The sequence below is a fragment of the Vigna unguiculata genome, chromosome 7 (genome assembly GCF_004118075.2).
Source record: "Vigna unguiculata cultivar IT97K-499-35 chromosome 7, ASM411807v1, whole genome shotgun sequence".
NCBI lineage: Eukaryota > Viridiplantae > Streptophyta > Magnoliopsida > Fabales > Fabaceae > Vigna > Vigna unguiculata.
The window spans coordinates 36,621,992-36,638,111 of record NC_040285.1 but is presented as its reverse complement, the minus strand read 5'-3'; the positions used below and the strand labels follow the sequence as shown (position 1 = coordinate 36,638,111).

At 31.9% G+C, this 16,120-nt stretch overlaps 2 protein-coding genes across 2 annotated transcripts; both read right to left on the bottom strand.

The window, feature by feature from the left end:
• Positions 1 to 4,959: 4,959 nt before the first annotated feature.
• On the bottom strand, positions 4,960 to 9,757 carry LOC114191741 (cysteine-rich receptor-like protein kinase 10). The gene is made up of 7 exons (XM_028081109.1): positions 7,983 to 9,757; positions 6,827 to 6,964; positions 6,586 to 6,707; positions 6,246 to 6,456; positions 5,892 to 6,126; positions 5,640 to 5,793; positions 4,960 to 5,514 (listed from the first exon to the last, which is right to left on the bottom strand). The coding sequence occupies exons 1-7, from the start codon at positions 9,544 to 9,546 to the stop codon at positions 5,182 to 5,184; spliced, it is 2,757 nt and encodes a 918-aa protein (XP_027936910.1). The 5' UTR covers positions 9,547 to 9,757; the 3' UTR covers positions 4,960 to 5,181.
• A 3,219-nt stretch (positions 9,758 to 12,976) lies between these two features.
• On the bottom strand, positions 12,977 to 16,120 carry LOC114191742 (cysteine-rich receptor-like protein kinase 25). The gene is made up of 7 exons (XM_028081110.1): positions 15,241 to 16,120; positions 14,620 to 14,760; positions 14,405 to 14,526; positions 14,124 to 14,334; positions 13,772 to 14,009; positions 13,521 to 13,671; positions 12,977 to 13,424 (listed from the first exon to the last, which is right to left on the bottom strand). The coding sequence occupies exons 1-7, from the start codon at positions 16,118 to 16,120 to the stop codon at positions 13,110 to 13,112; spliced, it is 2,058 nt and encodes a 685-aa protein (XP_027936911.1). The 3' UTR covers positions 12,977 to 13,109.

The following is a 16,120-nucleotide window of genomic DNA, read 5'->3' as shown; positions in this document are numbered from 1 at the left end:
TACTAAATATTTGAGAACTCATTATTAAGGAAAATATGCCGTGTTATTTGGAATACTTCAAAATTATTGTAAATTCAAATGAGTCTAAATCTCATAGTAAAAATGACAAAGTTCAGTATATCATACAAGGATAAAACACAAAAATCTATTGTCTTAAGATTTTAGGTTAAGAGTAGTGTTAATATGATTTGGCTCAGATCTTATTGGTATTATATCTTCCAAAGAATTTTTGTAGACCTAACAAAAGGATCAATCATAAGGATCAATCATAGTGGAGGACATAGACAGTTGGTCATCAACATTAGTATATAGGAAGATGAAACCTGAGAATTATGAACTTGAAAAGAATGCTGAAAATCCTGATTGAAGCGGTGCCAACAATCGGACGCAAGATGTCTTGTTTTGTGACTGACATCGAGGCCTAGGTATGGATTGAGAAGGTGATCGAGTGGTTTGCCAGGTCGAGCGATTGTTGTTTCTGGAAAAGAAAGAATGTATTCCATAAGTGTTGTTGTATCCTGAAAAAGGTTTCCCTAGTGCGATGATTCTGCCTTTCGCGAGTGTTTTTGTTTCAGGAGTGCTGAGTTATATTCGCTTGAATCGTGAGATCAATTTGTCTATGTCTCTCAATTCCTTCTTCTTGAGCAAGGAGGAAACTTCAATCTCGGTAACAGGAATAAGGGTTAAGACGAGAAAGAGGTTACAAACGCATCATATTCATCAAGTAAGCCAATGACTTCAATATATTCTTCATCAGTGATATTATATCCAGGAGCAAGAACAGAATTGACTGTGCTTTTAATGTCAAGAACATACATAGCTATACTTTTGTCTTTCTTGGTAGTTTTCAATTTCATCTTGAACTTCTCTATGCGTGCTTTGGAATGACTAATGTAGTATGTGTTGAGTTTCTTCAATATTTCTGCAGACGTTTTGAGGCTGACCATTTCTTTAAGAATAGTAGAAGACATTGACGCCAAGAGCCAAACCATGATCTAGAGGTCTTGTTTGATAATGAAGATAGCGTGGATTAACAGCATTGGTTGTAGCATCAGTGGATGTGAGAAAATGTGGTGGAATGTTCGCCATTAAGAAAGTGCAAGGGGGAATTTGAGGGGTGACAGAGGTTTGGGATATTTCAGTGTTATACATTCTTTCATATATATATATATATATATATATATATATAGTCATTGAGAGATTGTGGTTTCATATGGTTTATATGACATTGATTTTTTATATATACAAGACATTTGACACCAACCCCAAAACCTTAAGGGTGTGTTCGTTTGAGGGGTGGATATGGGAGAGAGTATGAAGATGGATTTGTGTAGATTTGGATAGATGAATTTTTATGTTTTTTTGAGTGGATTTAGAGAGTAAAGTAAGTGGATTTGGAGATAAGTTTTATGAAAGTTAGTGAGAGATTTGATTGATGTGATAGATAAAATTAATTGTAAAAATTGATAGAATTAGGAAGTTACCAAAATACCCTTGATAGAAAAAGAGAATAATTTTGTAATTTGATGTTATAAAAATAATTATAATTAATTAATACAAATTAAAAAAATATTAAAATTGTATGAAAATTTAAAATAAAACAATTAAATTTTTATGAATGTAAAAAAATTTATTCAATTAAATTTTAAAAAAATTATACAAAAGTTATATAAAAAAAGTTAAAAAAAAAGTTTAAAAAAAAAAACAAAAAACACACACACACATGATACCAGTGTCGTAACCGGTGTCATCACCTTCAATGTTAAGGCACCGGTTACGTAACCGGTGCCATCCACACAACACACACTTGCACACTTGCAGCACCGGTGTATATCACCACCATCACCATGCCACTTTCGTGCAACTACAGCCCACCCCTTCATCCTCTTCCTCGCCCACCACACTCAACCAACTCTCTTCTTCCCCATACATACATGGATTCAACAAGGACATTTTCGTCATCTGCCTAACTCCACTGCAGTATCATCGCTGTTTTGAGGGGATGGATTAATCCATCCATCCCCCAAATACACTCTTCCATATTCGTGAAAATTAGAGATGGCAAATAAACTCGTCCCCGTGGGTATTGCCCGAACCCGTCCCCGTTTTGACGGGGAATCCCCGCATTGACTGGGTATGGGTATGGGTATGGGGAATCCCCGACTTTTTCAGTTGGGTGTGGGGATGGGTATGGGGATGTACATATACTCGCCATAATACCCGTCCCCGCCATATCTCCATTCTCGTTTAAATTATTAAAATATTCACAATTAATCAAGTAACCCCTATATATATTTTTTTTTCTATTTTTTATTTCTTTTAATTATTTCATTTGTCATGAAACTCATTCTCATCTCCAATATATTTTTTATCTTATCATAACCTTTATGTAATTATGTTAAAATGATGTATGTTAATTAAAAAAAAATTATGCCTCACATTTGAATATTTATATTATTTTTTAATATTTTTATTTATTATAAATTTTTCTTTCACATGAGAATGTTTATACTCTCAATTTAAGATAATATAAAAAAAATTATTTACTTATTATTATTATTAATTTTTGTTTAATTTGAAGAACTCTTTTGTTTCATTAAAATAATTTTCGTTATTTTTCAACCATTAATTATATGTTAATATTTGAAAAGTTTTCTTAATTCTCTAAGATATTTTTCGTCTTATCATACCTTAGTTATACATTTGATTTCCTTTGTGTGATTTTTTTCGATAGTCTCTCAAATTATTTTTAAAACACACATTTGTTAGTTTTTTAATATTTTTATTTATTTTTTTTATTTTTATCATGTAGAATAATATTTCGATATATTCTATCTAATTATTTTTTATTTTATAACTCATTATTAATCATAATGTAATTTTTTCACTTTAAATTCTGTTTGAAGTGGTTAAAATTTTATATATATATATATATATAATGATATTTAGGAATAGTATATGATAATTCACTACAAGAAAAACATGAAATGGTGACTGATTTAGTCAGTAACCCATATCAGTCACTATTTTTCGTCATTGGTGGTAGTAGTTGATTTATTGTCTGAATCAATGACTAAATTAGTGACCGATTCAATGATCGAATCTGTACTTGATTTAGTGACCAATTTAATTACTAATTTATATGTAATTTAATGACAAATTTTTTGGTCACTAATGATATTTCTATTTAATTTTAACCACTTCAAACATAATTTAATAATTAGTTCTGTAAGGTATTTTTCATTTTATCATACCTTAATTATACATTTGATTTCCTTTGTGCGATTTCTTTCGATAGTCTCTCAAATTATTTCTAAAACACACATTTGTTAGTCTTTTAATATTTTTATTTATTGTTTATTTTCATCATGTAGAATAATATTTCGATATATTCTATCTAATTATTTGTTATTTTATAACTCACTATTAATCATACTGTAATTTTTTCCACTTTAATTGTATAAATAACTTTTATTTACTACAATATAAAAATTTAATGTAATTGTTATGAATATTTATTTGTCATTATCCAACATATATTGAAGTTCAAAAGATACAAAATCTATGTCAAAATTTTATTATTATGTTTATTATTTGTTCTTTGTGTCATTTTGATCAAGTGATGTATTATAACTTTTATTAGTGTATAAAAAAGAGATTATTATAATTTAAAAAATTGAAGTAAACAAACATTTAAAATATATTTTAATTTGAATATTTGTTTTCCTTTTATTATTATGTTTATTATTTATTCTTTGTGTCATTTTGATCAAGTGATATATTATAACTTTTATTAGTGTATAAAAAAGATATTCATTAGAATTTAAAAAATTGAAGTAAACAAACATTTAAAATATATTTTAATTTAAATATTTGTTTTCCTTTTATATTTTTTTGAAATATTTTTTAATTTTATCAACTAAGTTCATCAATGTTGTAGTTTGCAAATTTAACAAATGTTTTGGTTCACATGAAATTTTATTTGGTATTCTAATATAAAATGTAAACAATTATAATTTATTTTAAGGTATTTGGCATCGAAGAAAATCCTCCTAATATTGAATATTTCATAATATTATATTTTCTTTACCGTAATTTTTTTTCTTTTATAAAAATTAATATTGAAGTAGTTAGAACACGGGTACGGGTATGGGTACGAGATTATACCCGTTACCCGGTGGGGATGGGGATAGGAAAAAAGTTTGATACCCGTTGGGTTTGGGTATGGGGATGGGGATGAATTTTTTATGCGGGGATGGGTATGGGATAGCGAAACTCGTCCCCGCCCCGCCCCGTTGCCATCCCTAGTGAAAATCATTAAAAATGAACACGCTCATACACGAAAATCCGCTCTCTCAAATACCATTGAACAGTGACATTCCTAGAAACGAACACACCCTAAGACAATGGTTTTATGGGTCTTTATTATTATATAATGTTTAACTTTGTCTATTCTATCAAATGTAAGACTTTTTGACTCACTTGGATTATTCCCAACCATCTCTCCTCAAGATTGAGTCTTTTTTTTTTTTCATATGATATATTTCCCTTCATATGTATGAGTAATCCCTCTTTGGTTGTGGTTATGTGGTCAATCATTTAGGTGACCCTTTTTTGGTTATGGTTATGCGGTCAGTCACCTGAACCATCGGCTCTGATACCTCTGTTGGGTTATATATTTTTTCATATATATGGTTTATAGTCATTGAGAGATTGTGATTTCATATGGTTATATGACATTGGTTTTACACATATATAAGACATTTGACACCTCTTTAACCTCAAAACTTTAAGACAATGGTGTTATGGATCTTTATTCTTATATAGTATTTAATTTTGCCTATTTTATCCAATGTAGAACTTGTTGACTTACACTTATTCCCCGACACAAAAACCATGGCTGCTGTCCTCTCGATCCCATATTAGAAAAGAAACTATACATGTAATTTCATTAAGTAGAAAATCTTATATTTACATAAGAGAGAGAAAGCATATACAGAGAGGGAGAGGAACGTAAAAAACAGAAAGAGAAAACTATCTATTATATTAACATATAACAGAAACTATATGAAAACTAACTATTGGCTTTAACACTTGTTTTCCTTTTTAACAATATAAATCTTTGTTCTTTCTTCACCTCTTCCCTTTTTCATTAACTATTCCGAAAGAAATGCTTAGTATCTAACGTGGATGAAAAATACTCATGGACATGTCGTTAACAGATTCTGAGTTGCCAGCAGCTGGATTGGATTTGGATTGATTTTGTATAACTATCTCCGAATCCATTCCGCATCTGTGAAAGAAAAATGTTGGTTCGTCTGGAGATGGCAAATCAAGTGAGTGATTGTTAAGATATGAAATAATTGTTGCCATTGAAGGTCTCTCATTTGGATTTTCTTGAACGCATAATAGACTAATATGAATGCATTTAAGAACTTCCTCTGCTGAATAACTTTCTTTAATGTATGAGTCCAAGATGCTTAACGGTTCATGATTTTTCCATTGTTTCCAAACCTGAAATAGTTTATAAAGAGCAATATGAATACTAAAACATTTCATCAAGCAAAATTAAATTTATGCGATATATATATATATATATATATAGACATTAATATTAGATAATAGATAATGACACTCACATAACCAATGATGCCTTTTCCATCATCATAAGATTCATAAAACTTTATATTCTTTTTTCCAGTGATAATCTCAAGAATCATAATACCAAAACTAAAAGTATCCGACTTCTCAGAAAATTGTCCAAACATAGCATATTCTGGTGAAATATAACCACTACAAAAAAAATTGATTATATTAGCAAAAACATAACCTGCACATAGTATACATAAGAGTGAGATCTAGAAGAAAGTATATAAGTGAGAAAAACATACTATGTTCCAGCTATTTTATGTGTATTCCCACCATCTTGATCAATTTCAACAATTCTAGCCATGCCAAAATCTGAAATTTTTGGATTCATATTTTCATCCAGTAAAACATTACTAGGTTTAAGATCACGATGTATAACTTTGCGTCGAGAATATTCATGTAGATAAAGAATTCCTAAAGCTGTCCCTTGTATGATATTATATCGTTTAGGCCAGTCTAACTTTTGTTGCTGAGTACCTTCAAAAGTAATTTGAATGATTGTGAAATGCAATTAAAACATGATAAAAATATTTAAACTAATATATGATATAGTGTAACAAATAACTTTAAAGACTTTGAAGGTAGAAATATCTAACCAAATAAAAGGTAATCAAGACTTCCATTTGACATGTATTCATATATAAGAATTTTTTCTTCTTCTTCCAGACAAAAGCCAATCAATGATACAAGATTCCTGTGTTGAAGATTGGCTATTAATAACACTTCATTCTTAAACTCGACTGAACCTTGTTTAGATCTTGTTGAAAGTCTTTTTACAGCTATATGACGTCCATCAACAAGAATACCCTATAAAAAAAGTATATATATATATATATATATATATATATATATATATATATATATATATATATAAAAGTCAGTATTTATTTGTATTAGAAGACATTATACAAATAAATTATTAATTTTCCCTTTTACCTTGTAAACTTCTCCAAATCCACCTTTTCCAATCTTCTGCATAGGCGAAAAATTATTTGTTGCTGCTTTAATTGTAGTCAAATCGAATTGCAATCCCTCCAAAGTGATACTTTCCTGACCAACTAATAAAAAATATGTTTAATTTGCCGAATTAAATTTTGAAATTTCCAAATAAAAACTTGCCAACGAAGAATGGTGGATTGAAACTTCATTTAACTATATATGATTAGAATATACTTACAATTTTCTCTGAGAAGAGTGTTGTAATTAATTTTCCTTGTATTTCTCCTTAGCAAATAGTAGCAGAGGGAAAGGAGTATGGCAGAGACACCCACGGGGACAACAACTAAGATAATTGTTTTTGACCCATTGTCACTTTCTGCATAAGAAACTAACTACTAGATCAATGAGCCATAGAATAGAATCGTTAGAATAAATTATATTATGAAGTTTCCCAAAATACGTGAAGAATCTAGTTTTTACAAATTTTATAAAATTATCGCTTGCTTTTAAATAACATTAACCATTATAAAGTGAAAAAGTTTAAAAAAATATTAAGATGTTTCATTACTTTACTTTAACTATTAATAGAGAAAGAACTTACAAAATGTCAAATTTCATAATTATAACTTATTATAGTTATTGAGAGATTGTGGTTTCATATACTTATATGACATTAGTTTTACATATATAGGACATTTGACACCACTTTTACACCAAAATCTTAAAACAATGGTGTTATGGGTCTTCATTTTTATATAATGTTTAATTTTGTCTATTTTATCCAATGTGAGATTTTTGATTCACACTTAGACTATTTTCAACGCTTTGAGATATTCCAACACTTTGAAACATAGTCGATATGAAACTATATTGAGTGTAATAAAATTAGTGGACATGTTAGAAAGAATAACTCACTTAACATTCTAATAAACGGACACCGAAAATTTTACTCTGACAAAAATTTGTAGTATACCCGATGGTATAGGTTTTGTTGAAGTGCAAAACTTACATAATACATAGATATTTTAGGGCCTAATTTGTTGAAAACTGCAAAAGACAGCTAGACACAGTTTACATATTAAAACGTGAAATTATTAGAAGGCAAAAGTTATTTGACACCCTCCTTAAAATATATATTACAATTTTAAATTAAAAAGTAATATAAATATAATTAATATATTATTGTTTTAGAATGTCAATTTAGTGCACTTTGCCCTCTTTTTGTGATGTGGTTAAAAAGCACTTTTTCTCACTGAAATTCAATCAAATTACCGCATGTTCTCCTAGACTACCAAATGAAAAAAAAAAAAACATATCAGATACGATTATTAGGTTGGGAAGTAGATTAAACATGTTATGCATGCATTCAAATGTTGCAGGAATAGGAACATCACCTGTGGCAGGAGAAGAAGTATCTGGCTTGCGCGGCTCAACTTGAGAAGCTTCAGTGTGAAATGGGGACAAGCCAAACATAATATAGCAGCTTGGATACAGTACTTTTCCCTCTGGACTTGCTAAACAACACCATGGGATTTCGTTTCTCATAATGTTATCTAGGCAGGTGCTGCAATCCGAAGGAGATAGATCTGGCCTACATTGAGCAAGAGTATGGAGGGTTTGTTTATCATTCAGTTTTTCTTGTTTAATTCCATAATTTTTAGTGTTAGTGCGCTCTGCGGCAATATCCAATCGCAGTTGAGATACAGATTCTGCCAAAGTCCATGTGAAGAAGCTTTGCTGCGGGTTGGGTTTGAAAGTATCGACGATATTGAAGTGGCGATAAGCAGGGGTTGTGTCCAGTGTGGGGAGAAACGGGTGATCGGAATAGTGAAGCATACAGTGATTGTACCAAATGGCAGCTTCTCTGGAGGAGGGGCATTCTGAGGATATTGTTTGGGTTGCATTTTGGATACATAGCTCACAGAGGGTAGGGGAAAGGTCAGCGAAGCACATGAAGAAGCCACTGATCGTGTCCACCGTGTCATTGAAGAAACCGGAGTTGGTGGTGGACTGGGAAGACAAAGAAGTGAAGAGGGTGTTGAGATTTGACCGGAAAGTTGTGTCACCGGTGATATTGGTTTGGTTCCTGGAACACTTTTGGGAAAGGTAAGCAGGAGCTTGTGAATCTGTGTTGGAAGAATGTGTAACCGGAAGGAATCCCGAAGGTGGGGGAGAGGTACTGGGGCGATAGAAAGGATAGACATCGCACCTCATGCTACAGCTGGGATTACGATCCCACAACGGTAAGTCTGATAGACATGTCCGTCGAGTTTCCGCTACGCTAAAATTTAGACATTTTCTGCAATCTTGGGGTGATAGATCAGGTGTGCATTGAGCTTGACAGTAAAGGGTCTTAAATCCAGCTATCCTTGCTTCCTTTGTGGCATACTTCTTCTCACCAACACCAGAATTTGATGCCTTTTCGACCACTTGGTTAATGGTTTTGGAATACAAACTTATCAAGTTTGTCTTGTTGGAGACATCGACAGAGAAGCATGAAGAGGAGCCCGAAGTTAAGTCAGGGGTGGAGAAAAAGGAAATGTTGGAATAGCGAATCATGCAGTCTCTGTAGGTAATATATGCATATGGGGCTAGGGAACAAAATAATTCTTGATCTGGATCTGAGAACACTGCTTTTGTTGCGCTTGCCACACACTGGCTACAATGCTCAGGGGGGACATCACCCCAGCAGAAGAACATTCCGTAGACAGTACTTTCGGGGTGGTTTTTGGTGGCCACTGTTGTGTTGTAGAATGGTTTGTTTTTAGCGGTAGCATTGGAAGATAGATCAGAAAGAATGGCCCTCAGGTTTAATGCTAAGGCGCTCTTTGGAGTGGTTCTGTTGAAATATTGGCAACTGGGGCCAAAGATACTACGGTCGAACTGTGCTTCAGTGGGTACGAAATTGATGATGAAGCTGAGAAAGGTAAAGAAGTGGACAAGGTTAAAGGAAGCCATGGACTGGTTTGTTAATCTTGGATAGTTATTGGCGATTTGCAATGGCCAGTTACTGTACTTAAACTAGAACATCTTCATTACCCAGCAGAAGAAAGTACCTAAACGACACAAGTCAACGGACCAGTGAATCAAAAAACAAAAATATGTCTTCTATCTTCCCGGAAGGTGTACTTTTGAGCATGAGGGTTGAAGTGTAGTCCTCCCCAATATTTAATTTTTCTGTTCACATTCTTGCTCGGGATGCTCCTTCAATTTGGCTATGTATAGCTGGCTAGCATTACACAATGAAAACAAATTTTCATGCTATTTTATGGGGAAAAGAAAAGTTAGGAATAAATAAAATCAATCACGTGCCTGACTCAACATATATTAATCTATACACGCTGTCTAACTTAGATCGGCCCAATATTTTTGTTCTCAGGAAGAGGGAACTTTACAGTGCTAGAAATCACTGGGAAATACAGTGCGGGTGGGCCAGTGTCATAAGAAAAGAAAAGAAAAACAACTTCAAAGAGATAGAACTTGTGGTTTAATCTAACTTAGTTTGGTCAAAGCCAATTAATCCATCACAATTTCTCTCACTTTGATAGACTCTTATATACTCGAATACCTTTCTCTCAAACATAAAGAACGAATAAACTCTTACAAAATTAGGCGCGGTAGGCGTGCTTATCATTGGTAATATTTTTTAAAATATTTAATTTTTTTAAAATTTATATATATATTTAATTATATTAAATTTTCTAAATAATTATTTAATTAATATTTATAATTAAAAAAATTAAAATAATTATAACATTGTATTAGTAATTGAAATGCGACAACCAAAATGAAGTGACCGGAATTGAAAATTTCAACTCATTCGTCTTGTTTTTAACAAAGTGATGGGTTGGCATGAGATGATTATCCACTTTACCTTATATAAAATATATGGATGACAATATGGGTCTAGCTGTCTGGTTGGTCCGCAAGTCCATGAAAAAAAAGGCAGGACAGGTCAGGATAGTGAACCTGCAGGCCCGCATAAGTTCGCGGCCTACGTGGGCCAGTCTGCAAGTTGACATAAAAAAAAATTTGCACTTGTGTATATTAGTTATTTTTTTTATGGACTCTTATATAAACATTTCAAATTCTTCTATAACTGGAAAAAATAAGTATTATGTATTTTTCAATGTGCTAAAATTTAAAGAATACATTGTATATGTCATGGTAGGAATATAAATATGATGAAAATGTTGAATTATCAATTTATCATCCAATTTCCCAAATTCTTTACTTAATTTTGTGAACTTCTTAAAGTTTTCTAATTTTTAAAAATTGAAAGTCTTATCATAAAAATTTAAAAAAAAATTAAAAATTAAAAATTAAAAAAGTGGGCCAGCCTGCAGGCCCACGACCCAAGTGATGTGCGGGACGAGCCTAAACCAGTCGGGCCAACCCGTATTGTCATCCCTAATAAAATATCATAATGAAACTTTTAATTCAAAACTTTTAAAAAATAATTTTCTAAAACATTCTACTTATATATTTTCCATTTTATTTATTTTTATTTAATATATAAATTTTCAAATTAAATACCTTGAAATTCCTAACATATTTTAATTATTTTATATTATTTTAAAACACTTTTATCTAAAGTCTAGAATTCTTTGGAAAATTGTTCTGACGTAAGTTTATGTTTACAAAAACTATATTAGCTCCGTATTTGTTTTATATATCTCACTTTACATTATCCAGCCCATCCCAATTAAATTTAGAAGCCTTAAAATTATTCCTAATCAGAAATTAAAGTTCCTTTCTTTCTTAAATTTCATTGCTTTCGTATAAAAATCTAATAATTGAATAAACTGATTTTTTTGTATTTAGGGGTTCTTTTAAATTCAAATTTGTAAAAATAGGTTCGTTGAATTTTTTTTGCAAAATAGGGTCAAGTCGTCATGGTGGAGGACGACATTAAAGATGAAGTCGCTCCACTGTGCCGGTTTCTTTTGTTTTTTTCTTTTTTCAGAAAGCGAAACCGTGCTCTCAGAAGCCGGTTTCCATTTATTTTAAAAGTGAAGTCGTCCTTAGGCCTGACGACTTCAGTTTTTGATTTTTTTTTCTTTTTTTTTTACATTCAACTTTATATATATATATATATATATATTTTTAATTATATATTATTTAGTTTTTTTTTAAATATTTGTTTACAGTAGACTATAGGATCAAATAAAAAAATAAAAATATATAAGAAGTCAAATTATAAAGAATTTTGTAATTATAAATATATTTTTATTAATAATTTGTTAATAAATTGGTAATAAGTATTTGTAGATACATTATATTAATTCCTTCCGTAAGAAGTAGAAGTAAGTATGTAATTAAATATCCATATATTCCCATATATTTATTAAAAGTATCTTCTTAATTAGTACTGTTAAGATGTTTTTTTTCATCTCTACCTGTACCAAATAAATGATTAAAATATGTTCTATCCTATATTGCCTCTTGCTTAAACTCTAAGGACTTATTCAATGAAAAGAAAAAGAACATGTATTTTGAAAAACTATCTTAAACAATTATTTATTGAACTTTTTTGATATGCAAAATATAAATAAAATTTTTGAAATAAAATAATAATATGCATCGTTGCATTGATTGTATAAAATAACAAAAAGTTGTCGACCCCATACACTCGAAAATAAATAATATATAATTAAAAATATATATATAAAACTGAATGTAAAAAAAAAAAAAAAAACCAAAAAGTGAAGTCGTCAGGTCCAAGGACGACTTCACTTTTAAAATAAATGGAAACCGGTTTCTGAGAATACGGTTTCGCTTTCTGGAAAAAAAAAAAAAAAAGAAGAAGAAACCGGTACAGTGAAGGACGACTTCACCTGTAATGTCGACTACGACGACGACTTGACTCTATTTTGAAAAAGAAAATTCAACAGATCTATTTTTATAAATTTGAATTTAAAAGAACCCTTAAATACAAAAAAAAACCGAATAAACTCCATACCAATAAATGTTCATTATAGAAATAAACTGTCATGAATAAGAAATAAACCAACTATGGGGGATTAAAACTACTCAAGGACAATTCATTACCATCTTGATTGGAACTTTAATCATTCTATGTCCATGCCAGACATTTTCTACTATTCTTGTGGAGACGGCTATTCTAGTGAATCTGTTAAGATGTGAAATTGTGGATATAACATTTTTATTTTTTAATTCAATAGATCAATATGAATGAACTTTTGTGGATAACTTTAAACTTCTACATGAGTCTACGAACTTGCAATAGTTTGTCATAATAAAATGTTAATTTATAACATATTTCCATAAAAGAATTTCAGTTTACGTTATATTTAAGAAGTTGGTGACTTTTTCTCATGTAACCGTGAGTTAGGATTCTACATTAGATAAAAATGAACAATACATAAAAGAGAAAAAAAAAAATCCACAAAACTGAAGTTATATTGTTCCAATTTTGTAATATTGTCTATTCGAAAATGTAAATGCCTATGGTTGAATTGTATGTAGCATAAGCAACAAATAAGACAGCAAAATGGTAATTATCGAGGAAAGAATTTAGTTAGAGAAATATCGTTGACGGAATCAGTGATATTATCCAATTCTTTATCGTTGGTGATGTTGAGTTGTTCTCTGTTACGCTTAAAATATCCTGGTTCATGAGGGGAAGGCAAGTTAATTGAAGGGTTGTTGAGATAAAGCACAACTGTTGCCATTGTAGGCCTATCGTTTGGATCTTCTTGAACACACAACAAACCAATGTGGATACATTTCTTCACTTCTTCACCACAATAACCTCCTTCTATCTCAGGATCCAACAGTTCTAGTGCTCTTTCCTTTGTCCATTTTGTCCAAGCCTACAATCCGCAGATGTCAACAACGAATCAAATCAAACTCTCAATCCCATGTTTCTTCTCTTCACTAAATAGAAATGGAATAAATTTGTCACTTACATGTCTGCGGATGTCATCAATAACCTCTGGTTCAGACAAACAACCTTTCCTCTTTCCATTAATAATCTCCAGAACCATAACACCAAAACTAAATACATCAGATTTCACAGAAAATTGTCCATGCATCGCATATTCTGGAGACATGTAACCACTGTACATGAAACATGAGAAAATTTGTTAGTATATAACAATCATAATGTTTGTCAGGTAAAACACAACATATTAAGTGAATGAAATAGAATCCATCTTACTATGTCCCCACAATTCTGCCCGTACTTGCTTCATTTTCATCTCCCGCAACAATTCTAGCCATGCCAAAATCTGAAATTTTTGGGTTCATGTTACTGTCTAATAAAACATTGCTGGGTTTTAGATCACGATGAATTATTTTTAAGCAAGAATCTTCGTGTAGATATAGAATTCCTCGTGCAATTCCTCTTATGATCTTCAGTCGTTCTGACCACGACAGTAATCTTCGCTTCTTGATATCTAGAAATAAGTCAAATTTTTTAGAATGATCGGTGTTCATTTCAGATTAGAATAAACTATAAAAGTGATTATCATTCAAACATCTTTTATTTATAATAGTATAGAGTATCATACCTAATAAAAAATAATCAAGACTCTTGTTTGGCACATACTCATAAATGAGTATCTTTTCATCATCTTCCAAGCAAAATCCTAGTAATCTTACTAAATTTCTATGTTGAAGCTTAGCGATAACTTGAACCTCATTTTTAAACTCTACTGCACCTTGCCGAGAGCTCCCAGTGAGCCTCTTCACGGCTATTTCTTGTCCATCTGAAAGAATACCCTGAAAAACATACAGTTAGTGTGGGAAATAAGTATACAACTATTTAACTTGGAACTAGGTAAATATTTACCCTATAAACCTCTCCAAATCCACCTTTGCCTATCATGTTTTCTTTAGCGAATCTATTTGTTGCAGCTTCAATTTTGACTAATTCAAATCGCAAGGACTCCAAAGTGGTACTGTCATGCCCAACTACAGCAAAGAAATTTCAATTCAGTTATTTAGCTAAAGAAAGTGATTCTTGAGGTTGAGAAAAAAAAAAGTGTATATTTTTTTCTACATTACAGCTTTCTTTGAGAATATCATGTCGATTCTTTGTTTCTTTCCTTCGTAGAAAACAGACGCAACCCAAGGATAAAAGCACCAGTGAAACAACAATTGGAACAACCGTCACAACTATTGTTAGTGTCTTCTGTTTTCTTTTCCCTGCAAGAATATTAATACCTTACGTCATTTCTACTTTGCAGCAAGAAGTATTATTTATTATTTATGACGCAACTAAAACAATATATTTCTCATGACTGATATTGCTCTTGAGTGATGAAGAGGAAGAAAAGAGCCTGCCTACTGTTTGATAGTAACATATGAGAGGAGTCAATGTTTGAAAGTAACATATGACGAGTGGAAATTGTGTTATGGATCGATAAAATCTTAGAATCTGACCCTAATGTTTTGCCAAATTCACTAACTTATCTCATGTCTTGTGTATGAAACTGTAGCAAAATTGTGATGATGGTAATGATCTTAGACACCCTACGTTCTAAACACCTCACGATACCTTTCACATCATATAATAAACACTTCCAGAATTTTCTCTATTTTTCTGGTAATAGATGAGGAAATGGATTTCCAAGGATGATATTTGTTAAGAGAATACAAAAGCAGAGATAATGATAGCTACCAAACCTGGTGAAGCAAAAGGAGGAGGAGTGTTGAGAAGTGGTGGAGGAGACAGCCAAGTACTATGTACCGAAAGGAATGGATATAATTCGTATCTAACACCACAACTAGGAAGTATGACTGATCCCCCAGATTTTCCTCTGCAGCAACCGGTTGGATTCTCTGCTATGGCCACGCTAAGACACCATCTGCACTTGTCTTCGGACATGTATGGTAGGCACCAAGCACAGCCATAAGTGTTTTGGTTATCTGTGATATTCACAGACTTATCAGCTCGTTTATCAGAAGCACTTGCTGCCTCATTTCTCAAATCGTTCAGCATATCCCACACAATAGCGTTGAAACGCTCAACCTGACCCTTATAGTCCTCATCATTCCCAAAGGAGAGTTTAGGACTATCCTCCACAGTGGAGAAGAAACAACGATCAGAGTAGCGCACGTAGCACACTTCGTACCATACAATAGCCTCTTGCGCAATGGTGCAAAGTGATGATAGAAGTTTAGCAGCTTCTGTGACGCATTGTTGGCAGAGTTTAGGGGCGTTTCTCATACAAAAGAAGCTCCCATAGGCAGTGTCTGCTTTGTGTTGGCTAGCAACTGTGGTGTTGTAGAATCTGTCATGGTTAGTGGCATTGGAGGAGAGCCAATCTAGGAGTGTTTTGACGTTAGAACGGTAAGCCACGCTATAGGAAGCGGAAGTGGTGTTCCTTGTACAGTTATAGAAAGCTTTGGGATTTTCATGGGTAGCACCTTGGATGATATTATAAGCAGAGCAATGAAGAAAGAGGGAAAAGAAAGATAGCTGCAAAATGAAGAAGTAAAATGAAGCCATGCCTTTTTTACAAGGGAAACAAAGAAGGGTATAATTATGGGGTGGCAGATGCAT